We start from the raw sequence: 17,577 nt of genomic DNA on the forward strand, positions 1-17,577 counted from the left end.
GTCAGTTTAATAACCAGCAAATTCTACTGCACAAGCAGCAGCGTTTATAATGTGTTTCAAACATTAAATCCGGTAAGACAAGAATTATTTTGCTCTTGTCTCTCTTTGAAAACTGAACAGCCCTTGTTTAGATACCTGACTGCCATCTTCTTGTGACCGTCTGATAATGTTTTGGCGAGAGTCGATCCAGTAAAGCTGCTTCTCCAGGGGATCATAGTCGATTGCCCGAACATTTCTGAGGCTGTGTATCGGAAGGATGATCTCTGGGCTCTTCAACCCATCGATCACCATACGATTGATTGCATTCTTCTGACTGAAGAGCAAGAAACTTGTAGGGGCTTAGGGAGAAATACAAACACAGAAGGGAAAGTGTGAGTTAGGCTGAAGATGTTAAGATCACAACTCTGAAAATATTCCAAAGTGCCCACAGAATGAAAAGATAGCAGCAATTAAAGGAGAGGCCTTCCTTTGTGGAAAGAATTGAGCCTAAAGAGATAGATTGGAAAAAGGAAGGTGCTATTCAAAGGGAAGGGACGTGGTGGCACAGTGGATAAGACGCTGAGCTTGTTGATCGAAAGATCGGCAATTCAGCGGTTCGAATCCCTAGTGCCGCGTAATGGGGTGGGCTCCCGTTACTTGTCCCAGCTTTTGCCAACCTAGCAGCACGTAAAAAATGCAGGTAGAAAAATAGGGACCACCTTTCGTGGGAAGGGAACAGCATTCCGTGCACCTTTGGTGTTTAGTCATGCCGGCCACATAACCACAGACTTCTTCGGACAGTGCTGGCTCTTTGGCTTTGAAACAGAGATGAGCACTGCCCCCTAGAGTCAGGAACGACTAGCACATATGTGCAAGGGGAACCTTTACCTTTACCTTATTCAAAGGGAAATTCTTTAGGGGGTGGGTAGAGAAATTATAACGCCATTTTTAAAAATAGAAAATAATTTTTAAGACACTAAAAATACTTTTTAGGTTAAAATGTCCAAATCTGGTTTGCAAATCTACTTCATAACTGTTCCCAGGCAATATTGTTAAAAATAGCAATTAATGGGTAAATAATGCACATCCAAGAAATGAGGGGAAAAAAACTATAATCCTACAGGCATGCCTCTCAAAAACTTTCCATCTTCTGTAGCCTATCCGGATTTGAGAAAAAGATGCAAACTTTATGATTAAGAATAAAAAATAGCCTTGGTTCAATTCAACAATCTTTATCTGAGTACGAGCATAAAAAGTTTATGGCCTCAGTTTATGGCAAGTGAACCTTTAGGAATGCAGGTTAACACCGCCATCCATGTTTCTGGCTTACCACTACATGTTCTGTTGTCGGGGTTCAAGGAATAATGAGCAGGACATCCACAGACAAAGCCACCTACGGGCACTGCCAGACAGAGGTGGGAGCAGTGCCCATTGCTGGAAGCGCACTCATTCCAGCCAGCTTGCCGGGATGAATGAAAGACTAGGATGTCCATCACGTAATCCAGGTGGTTTTGGATGATGGTCCGATTCTGTCCGCTGGTCTTGTTGGCACGTTCGATGCTACGTCGGCTCCAGTCTGTCCAGTAGATGTAATCCTGGTATTGAGTCAGGCCAAAGGGATGCGGTAAATCATCGGCTATAACTTCGCGGTCAAGGCCTGGATTTGGGGAAGGGAATGAAATGAAAGAAAGGTAGAAGATCACTAGATGTATCACCTCTACAGATAATCACTAACACCCTAAGAAATTATCTACAGGTAGTCCTCGACTTACAAGTTCGTTTAGTGACCGTTCAAAGTTACAACGGCAATGAAAAAAGTATGACCATTTTTCACAGTTACGACCTTTGTAGTATCTCCATGATCCTGTGAACAAAATTTAGACGCTTGGCAACTGGTTCACACTTATGACCATTGCTGAGTGCCAAGGTCATGTGATCCTCTTTTGATAAGCAAAGTCAATGGGGAATCCAGATTCACTTAACAACTGGGTTACTAACTATCAACTGCAGTGATTCACTTAACAACTGTGGCAAGAAAGATCACAAAATGGGGCAAAACTCACTTAACAAATGCCTCACTTAACAACAAAATTTGGGGCTCAATTGTGATCATAAGTTGAGGACTACTTGTCTTTGACTTACGACTGGTTGTTTAGCAACTGTTTGAAGTTACAATAAACCCCCTCCCCGGAATATTATTTACAACTTGGTTCTGAAATTCCAATGGTTGTCCCCTTTCCCCGTGGTCATGTGATCAAACGTTGGGCACTTGCAATTGGCCACAGTTTATGACAGTTTGCAGCGTTCTATGATCACATGACTCAATTTATAACTTTTTGCTGAAAACGGCTCATAATTAACAATAAATTTGCTTGACTGATACAATTTTAAAATTGGGTTGGTTATGTGGGTGACCTGCTTTATGAGCATCACAATTTATAACTGAAGTGGGCAGGCTCTATTACATTCATAAGTCAAGGACTACCTGTGCATTGCCATGAATGCCCTGCCTTACGCACACTGCTTATCCCTCATGTACAAAGCAGAATCTGTATCGCTTGGAACATTATGAAACTTGTCAATAAAATACAAAATGGCCCAAACTATTGTACTTATCAAAGGGAACAAACAACGTGTACAATATTAAGAGCCATGGTGGCTCAGTGGTTAGAATGCAGTACTGCAGGCTAAGTCACTGATCACTTCAAGAGTTCAATCCTGACTGGTTCAAGGATCAGCCTTCCATCTTTCCAAGGTCAGTAAAACGAGGACCCAGATTGTTGGGAGCAATAGGCTGACTCTATAAACTGCTTAAAGAGTAAAGCACTGTGAAGCAATATGGAAGTCTAAGCGCTACTGCTATTTGTATAACATTCTATTGCTGGAATATAGATGTAGGAAAAATGTTATTTTTTTGAATCATAAATATAAAAGCAGGAATGATCCCGAGGGATGGGGGAGCACTTGTTGATTGTTTGTATTGTGTATATTGTTATATATTATATATTATGATTTATGTATGTTAATAAAAAATATTATAAAAAAAATAAATATAAAAGCCTGCTTCTCTTCTTCATAAAAGAAGTCTAAAATTTAGGCTGTCTGGCTCAGGTAGCAGCATCTTGTCAGTCTTGGAGGTGTCTGAAAAACACTGATTCCCTTTCATCAGGAGGTCATTAGGAAACCCATTCAGGGGTGAAGGACACATCTTGGCAATAGTACTGAAATGGTTTGGCATTGCCTTCCTCTGAGATACTTTTCTAACTTCCAAGCCCTAAAGAGTTCCTCATGGGCTCCCATCCAAGTCCTATCCAGGCCTAATCTTGCTTATCTTTGGGCCATCATCTGCAAAATGTCTTATTTAGCTAGGGCCAAAAAGAGATTAAGCTGACAACCGGTGTACCTGCCGGGAGGAGGAATTTCTTAAATGGGGGCCCGTAAAGCCTCGCTCATTCTGAAGAGTTCAGACATTGGAGTATGGGAAGTGTCTCCTTGGGGATATCGTGGCCCCAAACTGTTTTTAAATTTAATTTAATGTAATTTTTGTCCTGACCCTGTCACTGTTCAGAGTCCGAAAAAGATTAGCTTAAGCCACATTTCCATTATCTTTCAGGAATCGTAATTGCAAAATGTGACATTTTTTCTGATGATATAGTCCTATTTCCCATTTCTAGAAGAGAGCTTGCAAGGGTTCATTTGAATCTGCTTTTATTTTTGGGTGTTAATGTGTACATTTTGCTCCATGTCTGAACAGTACTAAAGCATCAATGAATTTGTAGAAGATAAGTTCTTGATAAATTGACTGTCATAAATCAATGTCTAAAACTTCTAAATTTCATTTTTTTTCACCTTTTCACCTTTCTACTGATTTTGAGGTGGCTAATACTAAATAAAATGTGAACTACAAGAAGTCATTAAATTGTTAAAGAACAATGGAAGGCCCTGAAAAGGCTTTGAGAAGACTGAGAGGGAGATACAGGAGGAAGCCCCTTCCCAAGTGTCAGATAGTGTTGAGATCTATGACCAAGCAAAACTCACCCAGCATATTTGAAGATTCGATCAAATTGGTATCCAAGTCAGTCCAATACAATCTTCTTTTGACGTAATCGATTGTCAGACCATTTGCTCGCCCCACATTTGGCACTAAAGTACAACGTTCACTACCATCCATGGCTGCTCGGTCAATCTTGGGTTTCCCACCCCATTCGGTCCAGTACATAAACCTGAAGACATATCAAATATTCCATATTTACTTCATAAAGATGCACAAGCAAATCAGGAATAGAAAAAAATCCTAATGATAAAATTTAAACTTATTATTCTGAGCAAGATTTCTAAACAAGTTTTAAAATCTTGTTCAAAAATTGCGCACGCTCCAAGATGGCGACCCGGCTCTAGGCTCGCTGCGGTAGAGATGGGGTGTTTTGGCTGGTGAGGGCCTCCGGGGGTCGTTTTGACCATCTAGGACATTTTGGACTATCATAGCGGGGCCCTTGGCCAAACTTTATCACTACCTCAGAGCTTTAGATGTATTTAAGGTCACAGCTTATTGCCCTGCGAGACTCCCCCCTCTCGCAAGCCTGGCCCTCCGCGTTATCGAGGGCCTAGCTCAATGATGGGTCGTGGAACCCAGAGAGGTGGCATGCTGCGAAGATGGGGTTGAGGGGTTTTTTATATTGTTTTATTTTATGGCTGTTCACCGCCCTGAGTCCTTTGGGAGTAGGGCGGTATACAAATTCAATAAAGCTAAAACTAAACTAAACTTTTCCATCATTTTGTCTAAAACAAATATATTGATATTTTATAAATGTTTTAATACATTCCAGACTAATATAATTCTAAATAGCAATTTACATTGTTATGAAATTGGTAGTGTTGTATCTTTTTACTATGGGAGGGACTTAATTTTTGTTTACAGAAGGGAATTTTTGTACAAGATTATCACTGTATCTGTTCATTTGTGTAAAATTTGAATTGAATTTTAAACTAATTTGGCGCAATTGCACTGGCTGGCCAATTCAGGGGAGCTTTATGCAAATGTAAATAATAAAATAGCTAAGAAAAATAGCACACGTAAATGGAATTAGGTAAAGGTAAAGGTTCCCCTTGGTCATATGTGTTAGTTGTTCCCGACTCTAGGGGGCAGTGCTCATTTCCGTTTCTAAGCCGAAGAGCCAGCACTGTCTGAAGAAGTCTCTGTGGTCATGTGGCCAGCATGACTAAACGCCAAAAGCACCACGGAATGCTGTTACCTTCCCACCAAAGGTGGTCCCTATTTTTCTACATGCATTTTTTACGTGCATTTTCGAACTGCTAGGTTGGCAGAAGCTGGGACAAGTAACTGGAGTTCAGCCTGTTATGCGGCACTAGGGATTCGAACCGCTGAACTGCCAACCTTTCAATCTACAAGCTCAGCATCTTAGCCACTGAGCCACCGTACCCTTCTTTATAATTGAGTAAATGGAATTACCCAATTATAAAATCCAGTGCATTGCTGTATCCTCAGTTTTTTATCCTTGTTTTGATTTATAGATGTATTTCTGCCCAATTTCTTAAACTGGTTGGTATCTGTACAATATCATATGGATTTTTTTAGGGCTGATTTCTCAGATTACACCAAACAGATTAAAAATTCAGATTAATTGCTTCGTATCAAAAATTAAACAAGCAGCTCACCCTTCAGCAGGATCCAGAGCCAGTGCCCGAGGGCTGTCAAGATCCTTCCAGACCAGAACTTGGCGATGTTGCCCATCCAATTTTGACACTTCGATACGATTTGTTCCCGTATCTGCCCAGTAGAGATTCTTCCCTAACCAATCCACAGCCATGCCTTCTGGATAATCCAATCCAAACTCAACCACGTGTTCCAAGGCACTTCCGTTCATGAAAGCTCTACTGATGGTCTGCAAAGAAGAGAAAGGGGGAAGCATGAAAATTTAGGTGCCCCTGCTACCTCTCAGTATCTTTGAGAAGGGATCCAAACAAAGCTCCTTGTCAAATAGAACTAACCTTAACCAGAGGAAATGGTGGGGACTGCTGCATGCGATTAAATATTTTTGGAGAGGGTTTATTTGGGGGAGGGTTTATTTTTTGGGGGGGGGCTTATTTTAGCACATGCACTCAAAAGCCCGATTGGGCTTATTATCTGGGGAGGTCTTATTTTTGGGGAAACAGGATTATATATTGTAGCAGGGAAGCCAGATGCATTTTTCTCTCTCTTCTTTGGAATAATACCACTAACAAGCATTTAGCAAAGGAAAGGAGAAGCTATAGATAGCCCTCGACTTACAACGGTTCATTTAGCGACCGTTCAAAGTTACAGTGGCACTGGAAAAAGTGATGTATGACCTTTTCCCACTTACGAACTTTGTAGCATCATAAAGTGAGTGACATCGAGTTGGCCACGCCCACCCAGGTTTTGTGGCTCCTGATGTTTTCTTTTCTGTGGGAAATGGGTCCAAATGGCTCTTTGAGTGTTTTAAGGTTTCAGACCCCCTGGCTTAACTGCCTTGTATAGAGGAGGTTCTCTTTGTATTAAGCTCTGTGCTCAGCTTCTGAACTGAAACTAGTCTGCCGAATCAAACCTAAACTGTTCTCTCCTCTGCCTGTGTTTTGCTTGTAACTACCACTGCACTGGAGAATCTGCCACTGGCATTGTATATTTATCTTCATGTGTTATATGTATATAAAGAAGTTAATGAATCCTGCTGAATCGGTTATCTGTGTGTGCTTTCTGGACGTGATTTCTGCAACAAACTCTGACAGATATGACCACATTACCTTCAACGAGATGTCTGTCCAATATATACGATTGTCAGTCACATCAAAATCCAGGGCAGAGGCTTCCTTGACTCCTGTTAATGGAATAGCAACATTATTGTTGTTTGTCTCGAGAGAGATTCGCCTGATATCCGCTCTACGGGAAAACAGCAGGAAGGCTTCTGGGACAATGCAGGTCTTCATGTCATTCAGGAGTTCCAGGCCGATGGGGCAGGCGCAGCGCAATCCTTGAGGCCTATACAAGCAGAGGTGGCTGCATCCCCCATTGGATTCTGCGCAAGGATTTGTACCTAAAGAAAGCAAAAACGAAGCCTTTAGCGTTGCGAAATCTTTATCATTTCTCCATAGCTGTCAGGTCCAAAGAATGGAGTTACTTCTGAACTGTTTATTGCTGTTCGCCCACAGACAGAATCTTGCCCGACCAAAGCAATTATCTGCAATAACTATGAGATACACTCTGTGGAAGGATCTATGCCTGTTCTCTTCCTGCCCACCAGAAATTCCAAGCTCTGCTGTCTCTTACCGTGTTTCCCCGAAAATAAGACTCTTACCGTATTTTCCGGCGTGTAAGACGACTGGGCGTATAAGACGACCCCCGAATTTTCCTGTTAAAATATAGGATTTGGGCTATACTCGCCGTATAAGACTACCTCTCTTCCAACGCACACCAAATAAAAATTAAAAAACATCAACTGGCTCACCCACAATGTAAAAGCAGCTGTGCTAGACACAAAATGGCCCCTGCATCAAGCAGGAACCTCAGACAGCCACAAAAAGCCCAAAAAAACAACTTTCACACTTTATACACACAAAATTCTAAATACAGCTTTGTGAGATTTTGTGTGTTTGTGTAGTTAGAGTGAAACACTACAAAAACACACTAAATCTCAGAAAGCTGCACAAATATTATTTTATTTTAATTTATTTTTATATGAAAACTAAATTTAAAACTTCCTAAACTTTAAATGGCTAGGTCTAAAAAAGAACAACTAAAAAAAACCCCAATTAACTATTTTTTTTTAAAGCTCCCAAAGGGGGGAAAAACTTACCCAATAGAACAGGGGTCTCCAACCTTGGCAACTTTAAGACTTGTAGACTTCAACTCCCAGAATTCCTCAGCAGGCTGAGGAATTCTGGGAGTTGAAGTTCACAACTCCCTGCCTGCTTGATTGCAGGCAGGGAGTGGCTTGCTGATGGAATGGATTCAGGCAAGCGAAGCAAGGCAAGCGCTGCGACTAGCAGCTAAGGTAAGCAAGCTGGAGGGGGAAAACTTTTTTCCTTTTACAGGGCTCTGGCGATCCCAGCTGAGTTGCCTGATTAGCAGGCAAAGCTGGGATCGTCAGAGCTTGGATCAACAGAGCCATTTAAGGCTCGTCAGAGCCTTTCGGGGTGGTCTGCCTGGTTACAGGAGAATGACCCCCGGCATATAAGACGACCCCCGACTTTTGAGAAGATTTTCATGTGTTTAAAAGTCGTCTTATACGCCGGAAAATACGGTATATGTTTTTGAACCCCGAAATAAACGCTTGGCCTTATTTTGTTATTATTTTGGGGCGCATGGAACAAGATGGCGCTCCTCTTGCCATCTTACCTGGATTTCCAGCTCTGTCTCCCTAACCCTAACCAAAGGAAATGGTGGAGACCAGCTGTGCATGCATTTAAATATTTTCGGGGAGAGCTTATTATCAGGGGATGTCTTATTTTCGAGGAAATACGGTAGCTTCCTGGGAAAGAGACACTTGCTCCTGCAACTTCAGACTACATTCCCCCATAATAGCTGATACAGCCTGTTAGAAAATGTGACAACACTGATTTTCCACTTGCTCCAATACAAATATAGGTAGTCCTCGACTTACAACAGTTCATTTAGCGACCGTTCAAACTTACAATGGCGTTGAAAAAAATGAGAATTTCTCACAGTTACAACCTTTGCAGCATCCCTATGGTCATGTGATCAAAATTCAGATGCTTGGCAACTAGTTCATACTTGTGACCATTGCAGTGTCCCAGGGTCATGTGATCATCTTTTGCAATCATTAGAGGGTCTTTCTCCTCCTCCACCCCATTTTAGATGGTATTGAAAGGGTCTGTATTGAGAATTTTCAAATCCTCAGAAATTCCTTATTCTTATGGTTAGGATACTTAAAGGTAAAGGTTCCCCTTGCACATATGTGTTAGTCGTTCCCGACTCTAGGGGGCGGTGCTCATCTCCATTTCAAAGCCGAAAAGTCAGCGCTGTCCAAAGATGTCTCTGTGGTCATGTGGCCAGCATGACTCAACGCCAAAGGTGCACGGAACGCTGTTACCTTCCCACCAAAGGTGGTCCCTATTTTTCTACTTGCTTTTATGTGCATTCGAACTGCTAGGTTGGCAGAAGTTGGGACAATGAACGTGAGCTCACCCCGTTAAGTGGCACTAGGGATCTGAACCGCTGAACTACCGACCTTTCGATCGACAAGCTCAGCGTCTTAGCCGCTGAGCCACCGCGTCACTTTTAGGTGCTTAAAAGTATGTAAATGTTCTCATTTACAAAATAATCTCTTTGGTTTACAGGAGAGGAGTTAGATTTTTAAGACACTCACCCAAGATCTTGTGGACGTTGGTAGCCTTGAGGCCCATGAGATCAGGCAACTGGTCAATTATGATCTCCCTTTCTGCTGTCCGCTTATGAACCCGCTCAATACTCCTTCTTTGCCAGTCTGTCCAATAAATATAGTCCCCCAGCAGAGTGAAACCAAAGATGTGGGGCAGCTTGTCTTCCACAAGGACTCTTCTGCTGGTTCCATCTATTTTCATGACCTTCACAAGTACAAACACACACACACACACAAGATGGGTTCGGAAGCTTAAACTCGCCTTCTTGCACAATGTAATTCTTGTCAGACAATGCAGTTCAATCAATCTCAAACTGTAACTCACAAAAATTAACATGTGCATTTCAGCATGAACTTTATCTGCCAAACAATCTTCTTTGATAACATTTCCTGCTACAAATTCCATTACACCTAACTGGAAATTATTATATTTCACATCAGATATGTCATTAAATCTTAGCTCTGCGTTTAGCTAACTAGTTGCATTTCTAGCTAACAGCAGAAACTTCACAGACTCGGCAAGAAAAGTGCACTACTGAAGACAAGAAATATTCATACCAGGGAATACCGAAGCCCTATTTATATACTTATATATTCACAAGTCCTTTCTGCACTGAGCAGTGGTGCTTACTGTCTTTCCCACTACAGCTACATCTTCCTTGTTGCTTCAGAAATGAAGCAGAATTACCTAATAAAATAAGTTCAGGGTTATTTGTCTGTGTGAATCTGGGTTTCACATTTCCCATCATTGGGAATTGAGCCAAAACCTGTAATTAATTCAAAGCTTTTTTCCATATCATATCTGCCCGCTTAAAAATGAATTGAGACATAGTTCCAGAGGTGGTTTGAAGAACTAAAGGTGTCTCTCTGAAAGTGAAGCTGATGACCGTGACAAAAACGAATTAACAATGAACTGATGAGTAGACCGATTCCTTGAAACCTCTCTGGATAAGGAAAGGAAAGGAAAGGAAATTGCCCATATGTGCTTTGGATGACTGCTCTTCGCAAGGAAGCTGTAAGCCAGCAATTTTCTACTTGTTTTAAGTGCTGGGAGACAAAGACAGTCATTTTAATCACAATCACAGAGGAACCTTTTAAAGGACACTAAGTTCACAAACCTCACTTTCTAATCACTTTTGGAAATTGCCTATTAACCTTCTTCAAGCAATTAGAGACCTTCAGAAGAAAAGTTTAACAACTGAAAGAATTTGAAACAAAAAAGAAAAAACTAAAGATTTTTATTTAAATAAGCATATTAAGGGTTTAGATAAATTTGGAAAATTGACCTTCCTTTAGCATAAGATAACTGCAAAAAAATAAATAGCTTCTCATGGGAAATAGATTTATTTTGGCTATGCTGGCTATTGCAAGACATAACAAAGATAAATTACTTTTACTGATTTCAGTACCTGGATACTAGAGGGGACTAAAGTGAAGGAAAAGCAGAAAGAGGAAAAAAGCAAGCCTATTTTTAATACTGATTAATACTGGGACTTATAAAATGACACAAAATGTAACGACAAAAGAAACATTAGCCACTGGTTAACCATTGGTAGCACAGTGGTTAGAATATAGTATCGCAGGCTAACTCTGCCCATAGCCTAGAGTTTGATCCTGACAGGACTCAAGGTTGATTCAACCTTCCATTCTTCTGAGGTCAGTAAAATGAGGACCCAGATTGTTGGCAGCAATATGCTGACATTGTAAACTGCCCGGCCAGTGCTATAAAGCACTATGGGACTGCTATTATTGTTATTAAGAGAGAACTTTGAAGAATGGGACCAGAAATTAGCAGCTATAGCATCAACAGTGTTAGTAATGATGTCTGCTTCTATTTGGTAGATTATGTCTAAAAAACCAGTACTGAAAGTGGAACTATAAATTACAGGCTAAGAGAATGATTTGGAAAAGGCCATTTTACTGGATATACAAAAGAACCTGTCTGAAGTTTTAAAAATTAAAAGGGAAATACAAATACAATCCAAGAGAATGACCTGGAAATGTTTTCTTATTGGATCTACAAAAGAGGGGGGTTAAAAAAAACCTTGGAACAATGGAATAAAGAACTGGGGGGAAAACCAAATACTATGACAATATTTGATTGAATTAAAGATTCAATCTTTAGAAGCTTGTTAGAAGTAAAAAGAAGGATTATAAAGTTGTTTTATTTGATTGAGGTTAAAAGAAGACTTTTTAAAAAAAAGTTCTGCAACCCTTTATGGATTATTTGCCGATACAAGGATCGAAAAGTTCACGTCTTAGGAATTTGCTTACAAATAAGGGATGGGATCTGTGTGTAACCATATTTAGAGCATAAAGAATGATTAAATTTGTTTATACTTGTGAGAAAGGTTGGAAGTCACTTCTTTATACTGCAATTTTTTCATCCTTTTTTTTGCTTGCACTTTTTATTCTCTCTTTTTCTATTCCCTTTCTCTAAATTTAGTTTGTACTAGGTTTTATTGTTGTAATAGTAAAAATTCTTACTTAAAAACTACAGGTATAGTAAAAGAAAAGAATGAGGATAAATGGAAAAATATGACTCCAATATATCTAGAGAAAAATATTCCAATCACAAATTGAGAAAAACTTGTTGACAATAAATTCTATTACTTCAATTTTATTTTTCTAAAATGACACCAATCACTAACCTGGATTTAAAACTTTCCTGGACTCATAAAAATGATGAATTGCCACTTTTATTATGGCTTGTCCCTTAAGCAACTGCTTCTTTTTGTAAAACACTCAGGCCAAAAGGATCACTGGAGAAAGGGTCCTAGTTACAGAACTTCAAAATGGAGGTCAGCTCTTTTTCAGCCTGCATTAGAATTCCTACAACTTATTCCAGATGGCAACCAGGCGGAGTTTAGTCTCTCCTGCTCAATTTTACTCACTTATTTTTATAAGGAAAAGAATGAAATTCTCTCCACCTAGCAAGCTTTTTTCTTTGTTATGGGATGAGTAATTCCTCAAAACCACGTAGCAGATCCAAGTCCATCTTCCTGTTCCACAAGGTAACAGACCCACTGCCCTTCAAGTGTGGAGAGCAGCTGCTGGAGGTAAGGTAAAGGTTCCCCCGATATATATGGGCTAGTCGTTCCCGACTCTAGGGGTGGTGCTCATCTCCATTTCAAAACCTAAGAGCCAGCGCTGTCCGAAGACGTCTCCGTGGTCATGTGACCGGCATGACTCAACGCCAAAGGTGTACGGAACGCAGTTACCTTCCCACCAAAGATGGTCCTTATTTTTCTACTTGCATTTTTTAACGTGCTTTCGAACTGCTAGGTTGGCAGAAGCTGGGACAAGGAACGGGAGCTCACCCGGTTATGCGGCACTAGGGATTCAAACCGCTGAACTGCCGACCTTTCGATTGACAAGCTCAGCGTCTTAGCCACTGAGCCACCACATCCCTTCCAGCTGCTGGGGAGGTGACCCCAAAGTCAGGCTTGAACTCACGCAGTGGTAGAATGGTTTCTTTTTGTGTTTTTAACTGCTGCGTCCTTTTGAACTTCTGGGATGGGCCAGGGAGAGAGACAGTGATTGGAACCAAACATTATATTAATACCTGGGAGATATGATGGGATGCTGCTGCTGCAGAGAAAAGGAGCAAGGTCATGGCTGGGCTTCCTTCCTTTCAGGGAGCCATCTAACCAAGGAAGTCGAGGTGACAGAGATGGCGCACCTTCCAACCAGATGTTCCTGCTCCAGTTCAGTGGCTTGTTCAGTCATTTATTATCTATGATTTCCTCTTGGAGGAAAGTGCAGACTTGGTATGTTTTATAGACACTGGCTGAAAAGGGAGCAGGAAATCCTTTTCTCTATTGTTGTCTGATAAAACAGCGTTCCCCAAACTTTCCGGGTTGGCGGCCCAGCCCAGGAAGGGAGGGGGGGCGCGGCAGGGAAGAGGGGATGGTTTTGTGCAAGGGGCAGGCAAGTTGAGCTGTATGATTGTGCACAAGCACCAGCCTACCACTCACAAATAGGCCACAGCCCCCAGGCAGAGGACCCTGTGCTAAAACACTCTTTCACTTGCTTGAGTGTTGGCGTAAACAGAAAGACAAGGGACATTTTCTCTAATAAAATAAACACTGCCTCAAGTCACAATCATCTGATCACAAGATGCTGCAACCATCATAAATGGAAGCCAATTGCCAAGCAGCTGAATCGCAAGCATGTGACTTCGGGAATGGTGGGATAGTCATAACTTCAAGGATGGGTGAGAAGCCACTTTTTCTAAGGATGTCGTAATTTCAAACCGTTGTTAAACAAATGTTTGTAAATTGAGGATTACATGTATATGTAGCTTCTATATCATTTATATCTAGTAACTACTGCATATAAGCCACGCATATGTTATTTATTATATATAAGCTACAAACTGTATATAACAGGGAGCAAACCCCAACTTCCTCGCACTAATGATGTAACCTAGTTGGGTAATGAAGCATCTGTAAGCAATCAGCCAGACTCAGAGAGCACCAAGGACTCCACAGTTCAACTCTGAGCTATAGATTTATTTATTTATTTATTTATTTATTTTGATTTGTATGCTGCCTATCTCCATAGGACTCAGGAGGATACTCTCTTCTATTGGATTCTCTCACCCTATGAAGAACTTACTACACTTTTTAAAATTGACATATATTGGATTTATAGCCATATTCCTTATTTAAATATACAAGGGTACCTGCGGGAGATAAAAGAGTTTTACTATCCTACTATGCAGAGGGGAAGATGGCCCGTAGAAACGACACCACAAGCAGACCCGTTCTTTGGAGGCCAACCAGCTCTTCTATGTTGGCCAGCTTTCATCTTTAGTTACTGTAAAAGGATTTGTCTCTCACCTAGCAAGCATCAGTCCCAAGGAAAGATGAGAAGGAAATACCAGAATTTCAAGATGGCTGCCAAGAAAGTAATATGTTGCAGGCTACTTCAGCTAAGTAATTCTGGAGAAGACCAGAAGTGATGATCAAGCCGTCCCACCCATTCAAGTACCTATCACAATAAGTCCTTCAGGTACAAAGCCCACCCTTTTTAGGGGAAACACAGTTTAAACAAAATAAATTCCCAAGTAGGGAATATTGATTTACGAACAGAAAGCGAGAGCAGGCTACAAGTAACAGCTGCTTGTTCTTTTCCTGACTCTTGAGACTGTATTTCATATTCCTTAAATAGAGGTCCTGTCTAGCAAAATTCCTGGCTCCTCACAAGAGTATTTGAGAAGAAGAGAAAGCAAGGCAGAGGAGAACATTTCAATGCAATTCAGTACATCTGTGCCAAAAAACCCTACATTGTCCATAGCTTTATACGGCAAGGCTTCTTCTCAAAGAAGAGAAATAAGAACGCCTGTAGGTAAGAAGCACATCTAAATTTCAGCCAGTCTCTTTAACCTTTGGAGCTGATTTTAACCACAGCGTGGATGGATTTCACAATCTAGATGGCTCTTAACTACAAGGATAAAAACAACAACAGAAAACACATGTGGCTTCCCACATCACACGCTAGTGACCAAGCTCCAGGCGCACAGATGTCCTGCTTCAGAAGACACTGGCAAGCAAATATGCCAATTCAGATTTGCAGGGCAACGGATGTACAAAAACGTTGAATTGCTTTTGAAGTGATACATCTCTCTTAAAAAAAATAACCTGCTCATCATTAACAGCAGGGGTGCTATTCAGCAGGTTCTGACAGGTTCTGAAGAACCGGTAGCAGAAATTTTGAGTAGTTCGGAGAACTGGCAAATACCACCTCTGGCTGGCCCCAGAGTGGGGTGGGAATGGGGATTTTGCAGTATCCTTCCCCTGCCACGCCCACCAAGCCACGCCCACAGAACCAGTAGTAAAAAAAATTGAATTCCACCACTGATTAACAGGGACTGATGAAAAATCCTAAAGACCATCAAACCTGACCCAGAATGGGGTCAAAGAAGTCACTATGGCAGCCAAGACCAAAACCCTGCACTTTTTATGTGTGGTGGCCATCGTGATTTTTTTAAACCCACCTCGACCTCTACAGATGCCCCTGCAGAACAATCGATACTTCCCAGTGGTGGGTTGCCCTCGGTTCAGACCGGTTCACAAGAACTGGTAGAAAAACCGGCGGGAGGCCTTGCCCACCGCCCCAGATGTCATCATCGGCGATCTGCGCATGCGCAGAAACTTCTTCGCAACGCGATCCCGTTGCAAACCAACGCAAACCAACTCAAAGAAAGTAGAATAGAGATTTTTTGACTCTGGAATTGATATCTGAGCTTCAAAGTAACCTACTTTTGCAGAGTTGCAGGAATTGTGTGTCTTCTGGATACCCATAGTGTAAATCAGAACTACACACAGGTATTTGGGACCGTATTCTATCAGTGTTTTTGAACTCAGCACACAAAAGTGCCAGAGGGCCATTGCACTTATTCGTATGCAAAGGGAAAAGTGCCAGAGAGGCAGAGGTGGTATTCAGCAGGTTCTGACCAGTTCTGGAGAATTGGTAGCAGAAATTTTGAGTAGTTCGGAGAACCGGTAAATACCACCTCTGACTGGCCCTACCCCCATCTATTCTCTGCCTCCTGAGTCCCAGCTAATCGGGAAGAAATGGGGTGCAGTAACCTTCCCCTGGAGTGGGGTGGGAATGGAGATTTTACAGTATCCTTCCCCTGCCACGCCCACCAAGCCACACCCACAGAACCGGTAGTAAAAAAATTTGAATCCCACCACTACAGAGAGGTCCAATTTAATAGAAAGTTCTCAAAAAATGAAGGGATTAAAAACATGGAATCTCTGCAAGATGCCTGAGATTTGCCACACAAAAGTGGTTCCGCAAAAATTCATATTGCATGTATAGCTGTTCCAAAGAGAAGGAGAACACTTCGAACAATATTATGATTACCACTCTGCTCAGTTCTACTTCAGCTAGTCAATGGGGTGATAGAAGCTACTGAAGATTTGCAGAACAATCTCCAAGTGATCCTTTTTTCAGAAATCTTCGCATGAATGGATAGCAGAAATTGTTTTAAGTTAGACATTCTGTGGCATTTTTTTTTAAAGCTTCAAGGAGAGCTCCCCAGAAATTTGGTCATAAATTGAGGACTATCTGTATTGCGAAGGTTAAGTTTGCCTTTTCTCCTTAACAGATGGAATTATTTTTGCATCTGCTTTCCCTGTTCCAAGAAGATATTTTAAAGACCTATACAATTTTAATATTTAGCAACTGTCGTAGGCATTACTACTTTTAGTAAATCTTGGTAGACTGACTGTAAAGCAAATGTACATTTAGGGTATTAGCATTATATTCTGCCTGGAAACAGACTTTAAAATGTTTTTTTTGAAAGGGCTGTGAAATTAGGGCCTCAGGCACACACGCCGTATCAAAATTCATTAGGATGTGTTGGAATGGCTTGACCAGCATAGAATTACAGTAAGCAGCAAGTTGGTGAGATCTGTTTCGTCTGCATTCTTCCCTCATTGCACAATCCCTGGCACTTGGTCAATTTCTCCAGCCTCATTTCTCTCTTAGAAAAGTGGTGCAAAGGGAAGGAGGAACCGAGCAGCAAGTCTAAAGCAGGATAAAGCTGCGATAAAGCTGCCTTGGAAAGAAGAAACAAATCACCAAGGTTAGGATAATGGGGTTGGTTGTTTTTTTCCCTCAAAATTCCTGTGCAGGAAAGGAATGAAGCACGCTTTCCAAAAAGTACATCTGGAACCTTCTCCTGCTTTGGACTCTTAGCGTAGGAGGAGATGATTATATTCCATACCGTGAAAATTGATGAGACAATAAATAATGTTTTGGAGGAGGGATAAGGCTGCTCCAAAGCTCAACACAGTGGGGTGTTGGGGTGTTTTTTTTAAACCTTCATTGAATAAAAAACACAAAGATCAAAATTAAAACCCAGCTGCAAGGATCCAGACTGTTTAGACAGATCCAATGAGTCCATCAGTGCTGGATATTTTGAATGGAATCCTCATTTTAAGACTGGCTGCCTTGGTGATTTCATGCCCGCCCCGCCCCCCCACCCCTTCCAATTTCATCTCCAGGCAGAAAATAAACATGTAATCCCAACCGAGCAAAGCAGATCATGCATTTTTAACCTCATGGCATGACAGGCAAAGAAAGGAAGCCAGTGAGGAATTGTCTCTGTTCATAAACAGCCAACCGATTCAACAGACGTTTTATAGGTGGAGAAAATTGATTGAGATAAAGAAGGAAGCCCCAAACTGCAGACTTCCCCCTTCTTCTC

The 17,577-nt window shown here is 41.3% G+C and overlaps 1 protein-coding gene across 4 annotated transcripts in view; it reads right to left on the bottom strand.

Moving 5' to 3' along the window:
• Positions 1–17,577, bottom strand: part of LRP6 (LDL receptor related protein 6) — an 81,790-nt gene that overhangs the window by 17,831 nt on the left and 46,382 nt on the right. For 2 of the 4 annotated variants that reach the window (XM_087873304.1, XM_087873303.1), the window contains exons 8-14: positions 9,342–9,558; positions 7,311–7,364; positions 6,760–7,049; positions 5,656–5,882; positions 4,018–4,202; positions 1,310–1,636; positions 136–338 (exon numbers count right to left, since the gene is read on the bottom strand). In XM_087873304.1, coding sequence (XP_087729430.1) covers positions 136–338; positions 1,310–1,636; positions 4,018–4,202; positions 5,656–5,882; positions 6,760–7,049; positions 7,311–7,364; positions 9,342–9,558 — 1,503 coding nt within the window. The remainder of the gene's footprint in view (positions 1–135; positions 339–1,309; positions 1,637–4,017; positions 4,203–5,655; positions 5,883–6,759; positions 7,050–7,310; positions 7,365–9,341; positions 9,559–17,577) is intronic. The other 2 variants (XM_034440373.3, XM_034440372.3) reach the window with 1 other exon arrangement.

The sequence above is a fragment of the Pantherophis guttatus genome, chromosome 7 (assembly GCF_059756535.1).
Source record: "Pantherophis guttatus breed Tessera chromosome 7, ASM5975653v1, whole genome shotgun sequence".
Lineage (NCBI taxonomy): Eukaryota > Metazoa > Chordata > Lepidosauria > Squamata > Colubridae > Pantherophis > Pantherophis guttatus.